At 41.9% G+C, this 20121-nt stretch overlaps 1 protein-coding gene across 4 annotated transcripts in view; it reads left to right on the forward strand.

Moving 5' to 3' along the window:
• Positions 1-20121, forward strand: part of CTNNA2 (catenin alpha 2) — a 2092931-nt gene that overhangs the window by 486605 nt on the left and 1586205 nt on the right. For all 4 annotated transcript variants that reach the window (XM_056553838.1, XM_056553849.1, XM_056553844.1 and 1 more), the window contains exon 7: positions 7514-7717. In XM_056553838.1, coding sequence (XP_056409813.1) covers positions 7514-7717 — 204 coding nt within the window. The remainder of the gene's footprint in view (positions 1-7513; positions 7718-20121) is intronic.

A 20121-nucleotide genomic window follows, 5' to 3' on the forward strand; every position in this document is an offset into this window, starting at 1 on the left:
TGAAGGTAACACTGATCTGGGGTCTATGTGAAGACAACATTGGTCTGTGAAGGCAAAGATTGATGTATGAAGTGCTGTTACTATTTTAGGCTGGGTTCACACGTTTTCTCCCATACGGGAGTGCATATGGCAGGGGGGAGCTAAAAGCTCGCGCTCCCGTATGTGACCGTATGCGCTCCCGTATGTCATTCATTTCAATGAGCCGACCGGAGTGAAACGTTCGGTCCGGTCGGCTCATTTTTGCGCCGTATGCGCTTTTACAACCGGACCTAAAACCGTGGTTGACCACAGTTTTAGGTCCGGTTGTAAAAGCGCATACGGCGCAAAAATGAGCCGACCGGACCGAACGTTTCACTCCGGCCGGCTCATTGAAATGAATGACATACGGGAGCGCATACGGTGACATACGGGAGCGCGAGCTTTTAGCTCCCCCCCTGCCGTATGCGCTCCCGTATGGGAGAAAACGTAGTGTGAACCCAGCCTTACTTTTTTTTACTGTTAATACAAGATGCAGTGAAAGGTCCTTAAAGGAGTTTTCTGGGGCTATATTCACACTCTAGTCCCTGTGAATCTGACTGAGACTGGGCACAAAATACAGAGCAACATCAAGGTAGAAAACTAACAACTAATAAAAATAAAGGCAGAGGGTGGTTTATCATGATGGGGGCAGTGATCTGGGAGGATTATAAAATTTAACAAGATCATGACAGGTACTCGTTAAGATTCTTTTGCTAATAACAAGTGTATTGTGCCATGAGCTTGTATTTTAGCCATAAAGCATTTGCACTGCTGTTAAAACCCCATCCCTTACATGCACATTACCACCCCATAGGATGAGGGTCCATCCTTTTAATCTTGTATGATACAATTATTTTGCATCATCTATGGTACCATATTTTTTCCCCGTGTTTTGTCACCATCTGTGCAAGTCACTGGTGACAGAAAGTTTCGTAAGCTCCAGAATGTATGGGAGAAGATAATAATTTTTAGTCAATAATCAGACGCTCGCCGACTGCTGCTCGGTGACAACAGAGTACGATGCAGCACAACAAAGACTTATCCCATTTATCTGTCTTATAATGACAGCGTAGCCGAGAGCTCCTGTAAGCTATTAGAGAGCCTAGGTGATTAAAAGAGCCAGAGGGTCGATAATATCTGCTGAAAGGTCATGATGAAACCACCGAGCACCTTCCTAGCGCCAGCCTGGCCTCGTACTCAAGTGCTTGCTTTCCCATCATGCTTTGCTTGTGATGTGTTAGATGAGGCTTCTGATATTCCTTTGTTTTTCTTATGTCTCTCATTCCGTCTGATGTTGGAGAATAAAATACAATTGTACTTTCACCACATCATTATTCTCTTGATCTTCAGGTTTGTCAAAAAGACTTGGATTAAGGGAGGCTAAAACTGTGTTGTCCCTATGATTGAGGGATGTGGTGGAGTTAACGTACACAAATAACCTAGTTTGCACCATCCGTATTCTTGAGATAATGGTGTTTCTACAGAAGTTCCTTTTTATCAGTGGTCTCCAAACTGGACCTCCAGCTTATGCAAAACAACAACTCCCAACATGCACAGACAGCCGTTGAGCTACAAAATAGCCTTAAAGGGGTACTCAGGGGAACTAAACCCATAGCCCATCCTTTCCCTCTCATCAACCTATTTAATTGTCTAAATATTATTCATTAGCTATTAGAAAAATGCTACTTCATTTTTGCACGAATAGCACAACTCTTTTCCACAGTTTGTGAGTAGTAAAGCAGTTTCCCCTATTTGGTTGTCACTTACCTACATAAAGTGAGGGAATGGCATTACACAGTCATCCACTATGTCTTTGTCCAAATCCCTCTCTAAAAGCAGCCCTCACCCTCCTGAGAGACACAAAACATGTGGTTTCTGTCCTGCACTGATGAGTCATGCTCTCTTTAGAGCTGAAAACTGGGAGGTGCGTGCAGCCTCAGCCAATCAGACACTGGACCTCTCTGCTGCTCAGAGCAGGAGGGTGGGGCTGCTCCCAGAGGGTGGGCTGGTTGGCAGAGGAGAGCTGTATTGATTTCTGACAGATGTAGGCAAAGAATATCAAGCAGCCAGAGAAGACAACAGGGGCCACAGGAGTCATGCATATTGGGTAGAATGGTTTACAGGGAACATATCCTCCAATTTTTGACCAAGAGTGCGGCTGCAACCTTTTTTTTTTTTATACTTAGTATTTGCCACAGCAGCGTGCAACTGTGTATTAGGTAGTTGTGCTGGCTATTATTCTTTTTGTTTTTGATATATATATATACAGTGGTCCCTCAACATACGATGGTAATTTGTTCCAAACGACCCATCGTTTGTCCAATCCATCGTATGTTGAGGGATCCGTGCAATGTAAAGTATAGGAAGTTATACTCACCTGTCCCCGCCGCTCTGGACCGCGTCCTCACTGCTCCCGATGCTGTCCGAATGCTCCGGTGTCTTCTTCGGGATCCTCTGGCTTCTTCCGCATCTTCTGCAGGGTCCGGGCCTTGCTTTCTGGTGACGTAATTACGCTGCTGCGCCGGCATGGTGTGCGTAGTGACGTTATAACGACGCCGGAAAGATACAGAAGATGCCGGAGGATCGCGAAGTGGACCCGGAGCAGCGGGGATAGGTAAGCAAACCAGTCCGGGATGCTTAAACTGCTATCCGACAGCAGCTTAAGCATTTTGCGCTGTTGGATAGCAGTTAATGTGATGGCCCGACATATAAAAGCATCGTATGTCGATGCTGACATCGACATGCGATGGCCTCTGAGAGGCCATTGTATGTCAATTTTATCATATGTCGGGGCCATCGAATGTCGGGGGGTTGCTGTATGTATGTATATATATATATATATATATATATATATATATCACCACTCCTGTCCACAGGTTGTGCCTGGTATTGCAGTTCAGCTTAATTGACGGGAATAGGACTGGGCTGCAGTACTACTCACAAACTGTAGAAAAAAATTCTGCTATTTGTGCAAAAATTAAGTAGCATTTTTGTAATTCTGGCCAACCCCTTGAAGATGTTGCTAGGGCCTGTAAAAAATAAAAAATAAATAAAAACTATATTTACCATTACCCTCCAAGACAGGAGATAAGTGTAGGACCTGCCCGCTCAGTCAATTATTGGCAGAAACATTGTCCCATGTCAGCCAGTGATTGGCTTTGTCTGTAGGTGCTGCTTCAAGAGAAAAGAAGGAAAGACAGGACAAAGCCAAAGTTAAGCTGTAAAACTGTAATAATGTGACAACAACATTCTGCATATATTGTATATGGGATCAAGATAGGAATGTAAATAGTTTCAATAATAATTGCAATAATAATACAGTTCACCAGTATGGCAAAGGTTTTTTGGACAAACTCTGTAATAGTCTGTATTTCCTGCAATGTTGCTGTTTTGTGCTCTAGGTTCCATTTTCTAGCCCAAGGATTCCTATTGGTTTTCCACAGTATTCATGCAACCTTTAATATCAGACTGTCTCTTCCTCACTGATGCAGCTGCTGTATTGAGCAGTTCTCTTTCTGCAAAGCAGCTCTTGTAATAAGTTCCCACCCCCTCCCCCCTCTAAAATGCTGCCCTTTTAGCAGGTTGTCTCCCTCTCTGCAAGGCAGCTTTTAATGATCGCACTATGCCAGGTTTCTAGTGCTGCACTCTGACTACTCAGGAGCTGCAGGGGCAGGGCCAATCGGCTACAGCCTTTGCGACAGCATCCTCCTTAGTTGGACTTGTAAGGCTTCATCCTGCTTCGGCCTATTGCTTGTGCCTATAGCTCATACTGTATGTCTAGCTCTCTGTCTGCTTTTCCTCATACATTTCTTTGACCTCCTGCCTGATAATTGACCAGCCTTTTGCCTGATGTTCTGTACCTTATTGTCTGTTTGGTTTGACTCGTCCTTCCCTTTTGCATAGTGTTCTGGTACTGTGTTACTTTCTGGTTTTGACTCTGGCTTGTTTGACTCTGCTTTGTATGTCTATCTGTCTTTTTGCTGCATTGAGCTCCCTGATTTATGCTTTGGTTAACCCATTGTGTCCTGACCTGATCCCTGACTTCCATACAGTGTTTGTGCTGAGGATACTTAAGTCAGATTGTCAAGTAGACAGGGACGGAGGTTGGGGGCGTTTTAGGGCTGCACACTTCTATGCCAGACGTGACATGGCTATTGTAGCAGCTGAACTTGTCTTTGCACATCAACTCTTGTAATAGGCTGTCTTCCTCCCAACAAACAACTTTTGTAGCAAATTGTCTCCCACTCCCACTTGGCAGAGACCCTATTTTAGTAGGCTGTCTCACTCTCTTTAAAGCAGCTCTTGTAGAAGGTTGTCTCCTACTCTGAAAGCAGCGTTTTTTTCAGGCTGTCTCTCTCCCACAAAGCACCTCTTTTAACAGGCTGCCACTCTTTCTGCAAAGCAGCTCTTGTAGTTGACTGTCTCCTTTTCTGTAGAGCAGCTCTTATATCAGGCTGTCACCCTCCCTGCAAAGCAGGTCTTGTAGTTGACTGTCTCCTTTTCTGTAGAGCAGCTCTGATATCAGGCTGTCGACCTCCCTGCAAAGAAGCTCTTGTAGTAGGTTGTCCCTTTCACATTGAGGCTAGATTGCCGCATCACACATCATACACACCAGAGTGCTCAGCAACTACTCATCACACGTCCCCAAAATGGAAAAGCTCTCTTCTCCACCCGTGTCGTGAAACATGCACAGCCTTCACAGTTCCTTCTGCTAATCAATAGGTGACACCATTGCTCCTGTAGGGTAGTTGTTGCCAGACGCCCCCCTATAGTTTTGTCAAGATTTACTCCCTACCCGGATTCTTTTACATTACAAATCCCTTTAAAAATCAAGGTGTTTAGTTTCCTTTTGCAGTATTAAAAATTGAGAAGGTTTCTGCTTCAGCAAGCTGCCTCGCAGCCAAACCCTATATACTGTAGATACCTCTTAGGATACAGTTAGAGGCTATCTACTTATTTTTATTTGGAATATATCAGAGAGGGTAACGGAAGAGGGAAAACTTTATAGCAAACACTGACATGACATTCTTTTTCATTAGCGCCCCTTTAACATACAGTACAGTGTTTTTTGTAATGTGATGTTTGATATTTGAATTTAGGTCTGTTAGGAAGAAAATGTGCTAGCATTTGATTTATGGTTCCTTGCCAGAAGAGGAATTGATGCTGATGTTATAGTATCTGATTCATTCAGGTCAAGCTTTCTGTTTTTTTTTGCTGTTTTTTTTTGTCTTCATTTTCGGAAGAACAGATTCACTTGTAACGTTTAGTAGAACACTAAAGGTCCCATAAAACTCGATAAAAGTGTAATTGATGCCTGTTACCAGGCTTAGAGGTCACCTTGCGGTTCTGTTATAGACAACAAAAACTCATTCGGCAAACCATCTGCTGAGGGATTTCTTGCCAAACATAAAAAACTACTTCTCACGTAATTGTATATTGCCCACCAAATCAGAAAAAGGGGGGATTGTGACACTATCATAGTTGCTGTATATTTTTTAATTGCTAATTTGATTTAACTTGCTGTAATAAGTCAAACATACTGTATGTTTATAGCCGCTTCACTCCAGCAGTAAGGGGGGGGGGGGAGAGATACATAAAGTTCCAGCAAGTCTTACCAACCAAGAAGTGAATACAGAAGTCAGTAAAACTATTGACTAAGTTTGAGCCATTTCCCTCACGCAGTGTATAGGTTTATGTAGCAGAGCTCAGAAGCCCAGCATACTATGCTTTTGAGTCCTGCTACATAAATGTATACATGTGGCTAATGGCCCGAACATAGTTTAGTCCACTACGTTAGGGCCAATAAATGGGCACAGTCATTATAACTATAAAAAACTTCTGATATATCACAGAGACAAAGCAACATTTTTTGATTGGTCGGGGTCTGAGTGCTCAGACCCTGACTGAACAGTAGAACCAACTGGTAGATGTGCAGCCTTTCTTTCGGCTCATTCATGTAATTGGAGTGCTCAGGGTCTATGGACTCAGATAATGTCAGATAAAAATTTTTTACACGTTAAAAGTTTTTCATAATGGCAGGTACTCTTTAAAATGAGTTAGTCCACTTCCGCCAGTATGCTGCAATATATGTCAGCATCACAGGTTTCCCACATGCTGTATACCATTGTTGTACTGGGTAAACACTTTGGAACCCATCCTTAGGACTGTGCAAACTCAATAATACACATACAACTGTGCACACACCTACCTTTGCACCCTTCCCCTATTTTTGCTTCCTCACTACCTCCCTTCCTATTTTCCTTTCTTCCTTTATATTGTTTTTTAATCCTTGCTTAATTTCTACTTTTCTTTCATCCCATCTTCCATCCTTCCTTCTGTTCAACTTACCTACTCCTTCCTTCCTTCTTTTCTTTTTTCCTATGTACTTTTTTATTATTTCTTCATTCCTTATTATCCTTTCTTCCTATCCACATGTTCAATTGTTTCTTCCTTTTCATCTTACCTACTTACTAAATCCTTTCATACTTTTTACTTTTGCTTTCTCTCGTCATCCTTCCTACGTTTCTTTTCTTCCTACCTATTCTATTCTAATCTACCCTTCCTTCCTTCTTAAAGGGGTATTCTGGGCAAAAGCATTTTATCTCCTATCCAAAGGATAGGGGATAAGATGTCTGATCGTGGCGGGCCTGCTGCTGAGACCACCCGCAATCTCCCCGCATTTTATGCGGGTGCTGAAACTCCAGTAACGGAGACCTCCGGGTTTCCGGGACTGGGGACGTGATGTCACACCACGCCCCCTCCATTCATGTCTATGGGAGGGGGCGTGACAGCCGTCACGCCCCCTCCCATAGACATGAATGGAGGGGGCGTGGCGGGACATCACGTCCTCAGTCCCGGAAACCTGGAGGTTTCCAAAACTGGAGATTCAGCACCCGCATAGAATGGGGGTGCTGCAGGGAGATCGCAGGGGGTCTCAGCCGCGGGCCCCCAGCGATCAGACATCTTATCCCCTATCCTTTGGATAGGGGCTAAAATGTTTTTGCCCGGAATACCCCTTTAAGACACTTGTCCTTCAAGTCTAACCAAGTAACTGGAGAAGATGTAGATCAAAGCCAAAAGTTGTAGGAAATAGGAACAAGTTTTTCATGTTGGTGTGTTGCCTCGATAGACAGACATTATCCATTTGGTGGCTGAACTCATAAAGCAGGATGTAGTAAATAAAGCAAAAACCTCAACAATATAAGAAAGAGCTCATCACGTTTTGGTATACTGATGTCTCTAGGTCAAACTGATTGATGGTAAACGAGTTAACTGTTTCGAAAATATCTGCCTTGGTCAACATGTAAGAAGAAAAGAACATGTAGAATCTCGAAATCTAAGCCGTGTTGACATATTGAAAGATTGGCATTTTAGAATTTTTTTGTGTATTTTTGAATTTTATGGTGTATAGATAAAAGGAATCAGCGGGATGGAATTAGCGTTAATCGTAAAGAACAATATAAAAAAAAAAAAAATGTTGTTCTTGTTTTCGCAGAATAAGATCATTCTAGATCCTCTGACATTCAGTGAAGCCCGGTTCCGGCCATCTCTTGAGGAGAGGTTGGAGAGCATCATCAGTGGGGCGGCCTTGATGGCAGACTCCTCGTGCACGCGTGACGACAGGAGAGAGAGAATCGTGGCCGAATGCAACGCCGTCCGACAAGCCCTCCAAGACCTGTTGAGCGAGTACATGAACAATGTAAGTCTCCTCTCTTTGTTTCTCTCTCTCTTGACTGACACTTTGGGAAAAACTCTTCAGCTCGATTTTCTCAAATAACAAGACAATTTTGTTGCCCAGGGTAAGGGCGAGTGCTAATGTTTGGAAAGACTTCAATAAGTATTAGTTAACTGTTTCTCTCAGGGAAACCATAATGGATTTCTTTTGCATGATCCTCTACTGAGGCCCATAGTACATAATAGATTGTTATGGTGTAATAAAAAATGGGAGACAATTGGGGTTTGTTTCCAAAATATGTTGTTTTTTTGTGTGTTTTTGTGTTCTACATACCGTAACTAATGTTATGTAGACCTGGCGTCTGCCATAGAAAATAAACCTGCATTGGCACCAGGATGTCTGATACAATGTGAATCTCGGTAGGCTTTTAGGTCATTTTAACTTTCGTGTGCCTTTCATTACAACTATAAATAGTATCAATAGTGTTACTTTTGGCGTGGGGGGCTGATTGAGCCTTATAATTTTGGGGGACTGCTTGAACCTTAAAATATGCATCAGTTACCTCAAATCTTCTCTAACTGGCCTTAATTACTGTATACCAGGGCTGTAGAAGGAGAGCTAAACTCTGGGTGGTAAGGAAGGTCCCAACAGGCCACTTTGCTACGCCAAGAATAGTTTCATACAAGTCTAGGACAGTAGGCTGAATCTTTGCCCTAGGTAAAGTGAAGCCAAGTTATAGCTCAGATTACATAGGCTTTTTGAGACCATAGATGGCTATTAAATTTCTTATTGTGTGCCTAAAATGTATAACAACTTATAACATATCAGAAGTTGTGATCAGTGGGGGTTCGGCTGCTGAGACCCCTACTGATCGCTAGAATGGAGTGCTGTGTCCCTTTGTTTCTGCTCTGCTGAGTGTGCAATGTACGGATGCAGTGAAAGTCTATGAGACATTTATTAATTGTATAACTTTTATACAAAAACCATTTTATTGTTTTGTTTTCATTTGTTTTACATTGTTTACTTTACTGTATAAACAACATTTTAAATCTAAATATTATCCTATAAAAACATAATATAAATATAAGCGTTATAAATAACATTATGTGGTTAGGTATAAATATGACAATACTGCATTTCTATAGTATTTTATTTTTTTTGTACTTTTTAGTACTTCAGCACAATAAATGCATGTTTTATTGTTTTATGGGAAAAATGTTGTTTCTCCGTATGAGAGACATAACTTTTTTTTACTGTCACAGTCATACGAGAGCTTGATTTTACTGGGATGAGTTGTCTTTTTTATTAGTAACCTTTTGGAGTACATTTCATGTAATAATTCACTTTTCTAGAAAGAATTTTCTATTTTAGGTTATGGATCACAAGTAGTATATTTCCTTTATTGGGATTAAAAGATTGGGCGTCATTGTCTAAGTTTCTAGGACTCTCCTTTACAGAAAAGAGTCCTAGTCAAACACGTATAGTAGTTGTCTTTAAAGGGGTACTCCAGTGGATTTATTTATTTTTCTTTTTAATCAACTGATGCCAGAAAGTTAAACAGATAATCTTAATCCTTCCAGTACTTATCAGCTGCTGTATACTACAGATTAAGTTCTTTTCTTTTTGAATTTCTCTTTTGTCTGAACACAGTGCTCTCTGCTGACACCTCTGTCCATGTCAGGAACTGTCCAGAGCAGGATATGTTTTTTATGGGTATTTGCTCTTGACAGTTCCTAACATGGACAGAGGTGTCAGCAGAGAGCACTGTGATCAGACAGAAATTCAAAAAGAAAAGAACTTCCTCTGGATCATACAGCAGCTGATAAGTGCTGGAAGGATTAAGATTTTTTAATAGAAGTAATTTACAAATCTAAATGAAGCAAGAAAACGGGGAGAGCACTCAGGAAGCAATATCACCTCCTACGACCTGCAAAAACGATCATCGGCGACTTGTCTCAATGTCTTCTGCGGGGTGCACATACACAAGCATAAAGCATCAAATACAGTATAAATGGAGAGCACGTACGTGCACTCACCGCAGTTGGGTCTGGAAGTCCGGGACCGGGTGCCGGGTCACGGCATAGGCGCTGGTGTATGGCCCTCTTCGAGGCCGGAAGAAGCACGCACTTGCGTGCAAAACTGCCGGCGTAGCCTCCGAGCACCATACACCAGCACCTATGCCGTGACCCGGCACCCCATTACCGGACTTCCAGACCCGACTGTCTCTGCCTATCGGTGAGTGCACGTACGTGCTCTTCGTTTATTCTGTAATTTACAAATCTGTTTAACTTTCTGGCACAAGTAAAAAAAAAATGTTTCCACCTGAGTACCCCTTTAACATGAACGTCACACGCTCTACTGTTTGTTCTCCAGACATTAGTTTCAAACCATATTGGCTCTTATGAAGCTGCTTTTACTGTCACCCAGTCACCCATTCTTCTCACTGTGCCGACAGTCTTCTTTGAGTCTATGCCTGAGGTAGATGCTACATTATAGCCTGTTGGGTCACATTTGTTTTGCACGAGCAAGGCATGCTGGGAAATGATCCTTCTGTCAATGAGGAAGAAGGTAGCTTGTCCTCTTACTTGGACCAATAAATAACCAATAAAATGACCAATAAAATTAGTATAGCCAACACCCATGAGGTTTTATTCTTCAAATTAATATAGCCAACACCCATGAGGTTTTATTCTTAAAATTGAGGCACAGGAGCAGGCCTTGTGGATGTTTTAGTAATGCAAAATGGTTCAGTCAGGGGGAGGGTTGAAGAATAACTACCCCTGAATCCCACTATCTATTTAAATCTCTGTCGTATAATTAGCCTCTCAACAGTGCCAACATTTCGGCTTACTTCAGCTTGGGGCCCATACCCAGATAGCTTTGTTCTACTCTATGGAAATACACTGAAGCAATATTGATGACCCTTCTGTTAGTGTTGTTATCAATGTTGGATGATTTGCTTCTTCGTGATGTCATTTGGGTAAATTACTTCTTTGTGATGTCATCAGGGTTAAATTACTTCTTAGTGATGTCATCGGTGTTGGATGATTAGAGGACTTGCTGCTTTGTGATGTCATCAATGAAGGATAACTTGTTTTGTTAATGATGTCATCAAGGTTGGATCACTTGTTTCCTAAAGGGGTATTCCAGGAAATTGTTTCATTTGACTATGCTATAAGGGCGGTAAAGTTAGTGAAGTTCATTATAAAGTGTCCTGTACCTGGGTTTCATGGTGGTCTCGCAATTCTTCTGTGATCTTTCCCCAAGGTCTATTTTTAAGAGCATACAAAATAAGTGTTGTCTAAGGTTTTCCCAGGTTGCAGTGTGGCCCGAGACATTACATCACTAGTCAGGTGTTCAGAGGGTTCAAAGGGAGCCTTTCCTGCTTCAATAGGTGGAGCGACCGCTGGGTGGGAGGAAGACTATTCTGTTTTTGCAACAGCTGGAGGCACCCTGGTCAGAAAACACTGGTCTATTGCATTAAAGGGATCACAGGTGTGTTTCAATGGGTGGGATGGCTGATGTATGGGAGGGAGAAAAGTGACCTCACACTTACAACAAGGAATCATGGGATTTGTAGCTTAAGGGAACAAACTCAAACAGGAAATAGCCAGTTCACAAAAAGATAGCCTCAGCATTATGGTAAGCTCAGAACATAGCCATTTAACCCCAAGACAAACGCAGAACCTTCCTAAGCATGTCCATTACTGTCTGTCAGGTACGTAATAAAATCACCTTATGGTGGATAACCCTTTTAATGATGTCATCGATGTTGGATCAATTGTTTGTTAGTGATGCAGTTGTTGTTGAATGGCTTCCTAAAGGGGTTCTCCGGTGCTTAAACATCTTATCCCCTATCCAAAGGATAGGGGATAAGATGCCTGATCGCGGGAGTCCCGCCGCTGGGGACCCCCGGGATCATGCATGCGGCACCCCGTTTGTAATCAGTCCCCGGAGCGTGTTTGCTCCGGGACTGATTACCGGCGACTACAGGGTGGGCGGCGTGTGACGTCACGCCTGTGCCGGCGTGTGACGTCACGCTCCGCCCCTCAATGCAAGCCTACGGGAGGGGGCGTGATAGCTATCCCCGCCCGTAAGCTTGCATTGCGGGGCAGAGGGTGACGTCACACGCCGGCGCAGGCGTGACGTCACACACCGCCCACCCTGTAATCGCCGGTAATCAGTCCCGGAGCGAACACGCTCCGGGGACTGATTACAAACGGGGTGCCGCGTGCATGATCCCAGTGGTCCCCAGCGGCGGGACTCCCGCGATCAGGCATCTTATCCCCTATCCTTTGGATAGAGGATAAGATGTTTAAGCACCAGAGAACCCCTTTAATGATGTCTTTAAAGGGTTTATCCATGAATCAAAAAACAGAAATATTTTCTTTCCATGACCCCTCCCTGTCTGTCTCCACTTTGTGTGTGGTATTGCAACTTTGCTCCATTCACTTCAATGGAGCTGAACTGAAGAACCACACCCAACCTGGAGATAGACAGGGAGCGGTCTTTGAAAGAAATGATCTCTGTTTTTCGATTCCTGGATTATCCCTTTAATGAAGGATGACTTGTTTTGCTAATAACATCATCATGTTGAATGACTTGTTTCTTAGTGATCAAATCGGATAGGATAACTTGTTTTTGTTCATGACGTCATCAGTGCTGAAAGACTTTTTTCTTAGTGATGTCACTGGTGTTGGATGACTTCCTTCTTAGTGATGTCATCCATGTAGGATAACTTGCTTTGTTGCTGTCAGCAGTGTTGGATGAATTTTTTAAATGATGTCATTGGTGTTGGATTCCTTGTTTCTTAGTGATGTCATCGGGGTCAGATGACCTGTATCTTGATGATGTCATTGATGTAGGCGATGTCATCAGCGTTGGATAATGTGACATGGGAGCATTGTGAACACTAAACAAATGGTTAAGTTGCAGAAGGTAGATAGTTCTGGAACACGAGGGAGAAGTCTATACAATCTCACTTCCCTGTTCCATGGAATTAATAATAATAATATTAATAGGTTCTTGACTCAAATGCTTGGCAATTACTTGAGATACATCTGTTTTGTTTTGCACTTCTATGAATTTTTATGTTGTGTGTGGGGGGTTGTTGAATATAACATTCTGCTATACCGGTAGAAATGTGTCGCCACGTTTCACATTGTACTGGGCTGATTTAACCCACAACTAGCAGAAGCCAAAAAAAAGGTCTATTGGCATTGGTACCCAGCTTTCTGGAAATCCAGAATTATATGAGACAAGGTACGTCTCTGATTGTCACCTTGCTCTGTATGCATGAAAATGAACCAGGAAGATTAGGATGAACAGATCAGAGCAATTTAATTTTTTATTTTTTTTTTGCGTCCTAGGACTTATTTAGAAAATATTCCTTCAGATGAGTCCAACTCCTTCTAATGTTGTAAATATAGCAGGGTAACTCACTTTTGACTATACCCTAATCCAACGTTTCCCATCCAGCGCTCCTCCAGCTGTTGCAAAACTACAGCTTCCAGCCTTCGACTGTCAGGGCACGCTGGAAGTTGTAGTTTTGCAACAGCTGGAGGCACATTGGTTGGGAAACACTGCCCTAGTCCCTTGTCTGATAACAGACAGAATACCATGCTACTAAGATTCCCACCAATCAGTTAGAATATATGAGAAAATCAAGCAACAAGTGCTGAATTCTCCTACAGCACCCCCACAGGAGAAAAGAAGTATTACGTTCTCATTCATTCTTTTTTTTTTCTTTTTATGTGATCCCAATCCAGCGTTCTCGTTCATCCTTTTTATTTTTTATTTTTATGTGATCCCCAACGTTTCCCTACCAGCGTTTCTCCAGCTGTTTCAAAACTACAACTTCTAGGATGCCTGGACACACCTCATATCCCGACCTCATATCCTGTCCTCATATCCAAACGTCATACCCTGTCCTCATTAGTGATGAGCGGCATAGGCCATATTCGAATTTGCGATATTTTGCGAATATACGGTTGAATATTCGTCATATATTCACGAAATTCGCATATTCGTTATATTGGCTTTTTTTGCGCATATGCAAAAATATATGCGCATAGTCACGAATATAGCGCCCTCCCTTCTTTAATGGTATAAGGAATTAAGAATAGTGCATTAACTCTGTGATTTTATGCCCAGTGAAACCAATAGGCCCATTGTGGTCTATAGGGATCTCATGGCATGTAAAACAGTAAGAGAAGCAGGACCGTCTCGCCAACACAGTGGGATGGGAGACCACCACTGGTTTGGGTCTCGGTGTGGGGCAGAGTGTTACAGTGTTGTGGTTAAACTTGTAGTTAAAGGACCTGTGATGTGGGTGTATTGGGCAAAAATTGTGTTTTCGGCCTTGAGCGAATGAGGATGGGTTAGGGTTAATTTAACTCAGCTATATTTTTAGTTGACATAACATGTGATGAATTTTTATTGAAATATCTCCAGTGTTTTGAAGTGATGTGGGACATACATACATATATACACACACACAGATACAAAGAGGTTTACATATATAGTTTGCCATGTGCTGAACATTGCTACAAGCAAAGGAGCAGACAGGGAATGGATAACAGGTGCTGCAACATCACTGATTGTGTCATAGTCTGTCGTGAATTGAGATTTTCTGGACTAGGTGGAGCTTTCTGATAAACAACAACATCATCCAGTAGTTGAGAGGAAGTCAGCTGATCCAGGAATGAAATATTCCTCTGATTCATTAAACAATGTGATTTTTTTCTGGGGGTCACACTGGTGATCACACAACCCAGTTACAGTAATAAAATGCATGGATGCAGCCGTGCTGGAATAAAATAGATGGCAGCGTAGAACTAGTGATCACGCACTCGCAGGAATTCTTAAAATTTATAATTACATTGTCCAAAGACGCTATCATTCATCTTTTCACAGACCCTGAATGGCATTGTAATCCGTTACACTTTTGTGATTCCTTGTGTTTGTCGGTCTTCACCGTCATATTCCCATTCAATTTAAATAAAATAAAAAAGAACACTGGCCCGGCCTGAGCTGTGCACACGTACGGTGTATGAAAAGTGATGCCGTTCATTCGCGCTTCAGTTTATTTCAGGCTAAAGTTGTACTTTGAAGAGAAAGTTGGACTTTTTTATTTATTTTTATTCTCCTCACGATGAATGACAATTATGGAAGTGGGACAGGAAAGCGTTCTGCCTACACAGGAACATTCCCATGCCAAATCTTACTCAGGGGTAGGCGCAGCATTTGGTGGGGTAATTATTTAAGCATTTACAATTCCCTATACGCAGAATCCGTCAGGCAGCGAATATCGAGTGGAGACGCAATTTTGGCAGACAAGATAAAGAAATACATTTCCAGCTAGTTTCAAGTAAATTTTCTTATTGCTTTGTGATTTTCGCCGGGACCTTTCTTCACTGTATTTGCCGTATATGCAGCGCGGAAAAGCAAAACCTCCCGACCTCAGTATTTGTCAGTGAAAGGCGTCGCGCGCGCCCCCCATCACATAATGGAAAATGTAATATCGCTCTGCAATTTTCACGCACAACTCCTTCAGTCCAGAAAGGAAAGAAACAAAAGGAGGGAGAAATTAAGACTCCAACACAGGGAAACTCTGATTTATTTCATTTTACGCTTCATTTTCTTTATATGCGACATTTCTATTGTTTTTTTTTTTTTTTTTAAATAGCATCTGGAGAATTGGACGAAAAATCAATGCGCGGAGATGCTGTGGAGATCAAAACTCATAAAACACAGCAGGGCAATGCATATTTAAAGACCCCCTCAAGCAGAGCTCGCCTTTAAAGGCTATGTTCACCTTTGAAGAAAAAAATACTTTTTTTTTCTTCTCCTTGTCCCCATGAAACATTGAGCAACTTTGCAATAAGTTTTGATAAATAAATAGATAAATAAATAAATAAACAAATAAATACATAATTAAATAGATAAATAAATAAATTGATTAAATACACAAATAAATTGTCTATCATTTTGTGTATACGGCTTTTATGCACACATATGCATCCAACTTTTCAATAGGTTTAAAGGGGTACTCTGGCGCTAAGACATCTTATCCCCTATCCAAAGGATAGGGGAGAAGATGCCTGATCGCAGGGGTCCCGCTGCTGGGGACCCCGTGATCTTGCATGCAGCTACCTGTTGTAATCAGTCCCCGGAGCGTGTTCACTCCGGGTCTGATTACTGGCGATCACGGGGGCCGGAGCATTGTGATGTCAGGACTCCGCCCCGTGTTACATCATGCTCTGCTCCCTCAATGCAAGCCTATGGGAGGGGGCGTGACAGCCGTCACGCCCCCTCCCATAGGCTTGCATTGAGGGGGTGGGGCATGATGTCAGACGGGGCGGGGCTGTGATGTCACAATGCTCCGGTCCCCGTGATCGCCAGTAATCAGACCCAGAGCGAACACGCTCTGGGGACTGATTATAATGGAATGCTGCGGGGGTCCCCAGCGGCGGATAGGGGATAAGATGTCTTAGCGCCGGAGTACCCCCTTTAAATAAATATATATATATATATATATATATATATATTATTTTCTTTTATTTTTTTATTTTTTTTAAGTCTATCGTTTTGTGTATGCAGCTCTTATGCAGAGCCATGAATCTTTACGGTAACAGCCATAAAATAAGCCCTGCATAGGCTCAACCTGCAGTCACGCTCCCATTTTAAAGGCAAGGCTACGTTCACACCCATATTTTGGGTGGAGTTTATGTCTGCTGCGGGCCCCACCATAATCTTTTGGTGCTAGTACTGCACGGACACGAACCATCACCATTGACAGCAATGCAGTCTGCATCGAGGAATCCCACCGAAAAAATGAACATGTTCATCTTGCTAGCGAATCTGGATTCCGTAATCTCCACGGCAGAACTTTCCACCCCAGAAATTTTGCAGCGTGAATGGTGTAGCAGAATCTGATGGGAGGTTGCTGCACGGTAATTTCCAAGTGAAATTCCACTTGAATATTCTGCAGTGTAAAGGGGATAACAAGCTGATAAACAGGGGTCCCAGTGATCCCCACCAATCATTGAATGGGCCGCATTGTGCCTGTGTGGAAACCCCTTTATTCATTCTCTATGGGGCCTCCAAACTTTTTTGAGTTCAGTGTTTGGAAAAGTTCAGCAACACCATAAGCCACAAATAGCCATTGGAGGAGGGGTCACAAGAGATCAGACTGCCTCCGTTCAGCTTGTTATCCCTCAAAGGATAACAAGCTGAGATGGGAATACCCAGTGATTAGTAGTGTTGCTCGCGAATATTCGCAATGCAAATTTTATTCGCGAATATTGCATATTCGCGAATTCGTGAATATTTGTGAATATAGCACTATATATTCGTAATTACGAATATTCATTATTTTTTTTTCCCCACAGTACACATCACAGTGATCATCCCTCTCTGCTTCCAGCTTGTGTGGTGTAAAGAAGGCTCTAATACTACTGTGTGAGACTGGCGCCCAAATTTTTTGCATATGCAAATTTTCGCATTTGCGAATTTTCGCTTAGGCTAATTGTTATATATGCTAATTTTCGCATATGCGAAAATAAATCGCGAATATTACGAATATGCAAATTTAGCGAGTATATGATGAATATTCGTCCATATATTCGCGAAATATCGCAAATTCGAATATGGCCTATGCCACTCAACACTAGTGATTAGGACTGATTTTCAATGCCACAACTTGTCGATAAGAGAAGCAGTGCTTTTATAAAGCAAGCAGCCATGGTATTTTAATCTAAAGGAAAGAGCTTGGTGCTTTCTATTGCTGGTAGCTGTGTATTTGATGAATAGCACACCCTGTGGATGGGTGAGGTATTGCAAGCTAAAAGTGTCAATGACTTTTAAGGGGTTATACAAAGAGTGAAGAAGTATTCCACTACTTTCCTTCCTATTCCCTAAATAAATAAAAATCACACTCACCTTTCCACATTCCCACGCTGACACCAGAACCCCTTCTTCCAGCACAGGACTTCTCCTCCGCAGCGCTCTGCTTCCCCTCTACACGCCACGTGTGATGTCATTGTGGCGTGCTAGGTAAGCCGCTTATGATCCTAATCCCCTGCCAGTGGGGATTTAGATTTTTCTGCCCACTTTCTTACCTAGCATTTGTAAATCAAGCTGAACATTTCTACCACTAGGTGGTGTTAGGGTTACATTGTTTTCAACAGTTAAGAATTAAATTAGTATATTTGTAGCTTCGTCTCCTCACTTGCTTTATTAGAGGAGATATAAAAATATTGTTTTTAGATATTTAGACACACTGTACAGTTGTGGCCAAAAGTGTTGACTTCCACAACGTCTGCTACAGTGCTTTGAGATCTTTTAATCATTTGTCTCTATAGTTACAATTATAAACATTTCATAGATTTGAAAACTTTTATTTTTCTTTGACAAATACATCAAGTTTATGGAAAGACTAAACATTTACAATGTTAACCCTTCTTTTTCAAGACTTCTGATGTCAACCCGATCCTCCAAATTTTTTGTTTGCCCACTTTTTGAGGATTTACCATAGGTTCAGATTGATATCTGGGAAATTTCCTGGCCATAGACCCAAAATTATAATGTTTAGTTATTTAGCCTTTTCCCTTGTGCTCTATATTGCTTGTTCATCACCAATTTTCTCATTGGAAGAAGTTTTTTCTTGGAGTCTTTGCATAAACTTTATGTATTATGGATTTGTTAATAAAAGTTACTTATGGAATGACTATCATTATACTTTAGTAACCATTGAAACATTGAAGCAACCATTAAAGCAGTAAACTCGACCAATCAAAAACTTTTGGCCACGAGTGTAGATATAAACCGGCTGAACAGCACACCATGTGGTCAGATCTGGTACTGTAAGTTACTCAGAAAAATATTCTTCTAATGCAATTTTCAGCAGCACTCCATATGGTCAGGTGGGGTATTACAAAGTGAAAACTCATAATTGAAAGATTATCGAAAGGAAAAATGTACTATATGACCATAACTGAGTTTCTCACTATCCTGATGCATCTTTTATCACTATCCAACAAATTGACTTGTACACTTTCTATTGGTAGGGTTGGGTTAGTATTTCAGGGTCAGAGCGTATACAGCACCGTCATCACTGAATTGAAGGAGGAATAAGTCAATGTATGTGTCTATGGATAAAGGGTTATAGGCATGGCAGGATAATATATTATCCACACTATGGAAAAGCTCCACGTCCACATCTGTGTGACAGTGGCTGACTGCCTGTTCGTGCATGCTGGCCCATTTAGCTATATCAAGTAGAGCAAGACAATCTATAAAGTGACAACTTTAACAGTGTCCTGTGTGTTTTCCTAGCTCCCCCGGAATGTATTATTGAGCTGCTGAAACTAATATACAGAACAATCATGGTGGAGAATCCGAACAATAGAGAGAGATAGGAGGGGGAGAAAAGGGGGCACTCATTTTAGCATTTTCTATGTTTTGTGTTATAAGTCCTCTTTGACATAGGCTGAATAAAGCTGCCCAGCTCTCTTCTTCACCCCATAAACAAGCACATTTAGCTTAATGGGATGTGTGTAGTATCTCATAGCAGCTGAATATCAGGGAAAAAAAATAAAAAAAAAGTTCTGATGTTCATTTTTTCCCCATTTTGTTGTTGTGCATCAAGCTCTTTGTATGCCCATTGTTGTTTTCTGCAGGTTGAAGGACTTGTATTATACAAATTACAACATAATATTTCAACAACCCATTTTGTTAGAGCCGACTCATTCGTGGCAAATTGACAGATACTTATGCACCTCAAAACTAAACATGAATCATGACCATGTTTTATAATTGTTTTTATGGTTTTGTAATGTTTTATACTGCTATAACAGTATTGTAATAGATATAGCTGTATTGAGTAAAGAGCGAACATATAGACCCACGTGCACACACGGAAGGAAGGTAGGAGCTTGATCTGCTCCAACTTTTCTAATGAGATGAACCGGACATTTATTTTGTCTAGTGTAGGGAAAAGAGGGGTGTACCAGCCTTTCTCCCTGTGAGAGTTAGAAGTCCAGGTCAGCTTAGCTCAATTCCAATAGCTACACCAGTTGTACAAGGCCCCATAGCAAGACAGTAGGACCCAAATGGGCTAGTAAAGCTAATCTAACAGGTTATAACCTCTGTGACCTGTACCCCACTGTTGGGAGCCACAGCACCAGCGGGACAACTAGATTTAACATGCTACGTTTGAGACCAGCGTTAAACAAAAACTTATTCCAAGAGCTGTGAGTCAAGCAACGGACACCTTCTATAGGGAGAAAGACAAGGTCCTAGTGAAACAACAAGGCCAAGAGTAAAGTAGATTGGTTCCAGGTTCCCTAGAGACACATGTACATGGTGGGTGATGGTGCTCTAAAAAAGTTATCTGCTTATTGGACCACGCTCTGTCCAAAATCCTC

This window comes from Hyla sarda, chromosome 1, assembly GCF_029499605.1.
Source record: "Hyla sarda isolate aHylSar1 chromosome 1, aHylSar1.hap1, whole genome shotgun sequence".
NCBI lineage: Eukaryota > Metazoa > Chordata > Amphibia > Anura > Hylidae > Hyla > Hyla sarda.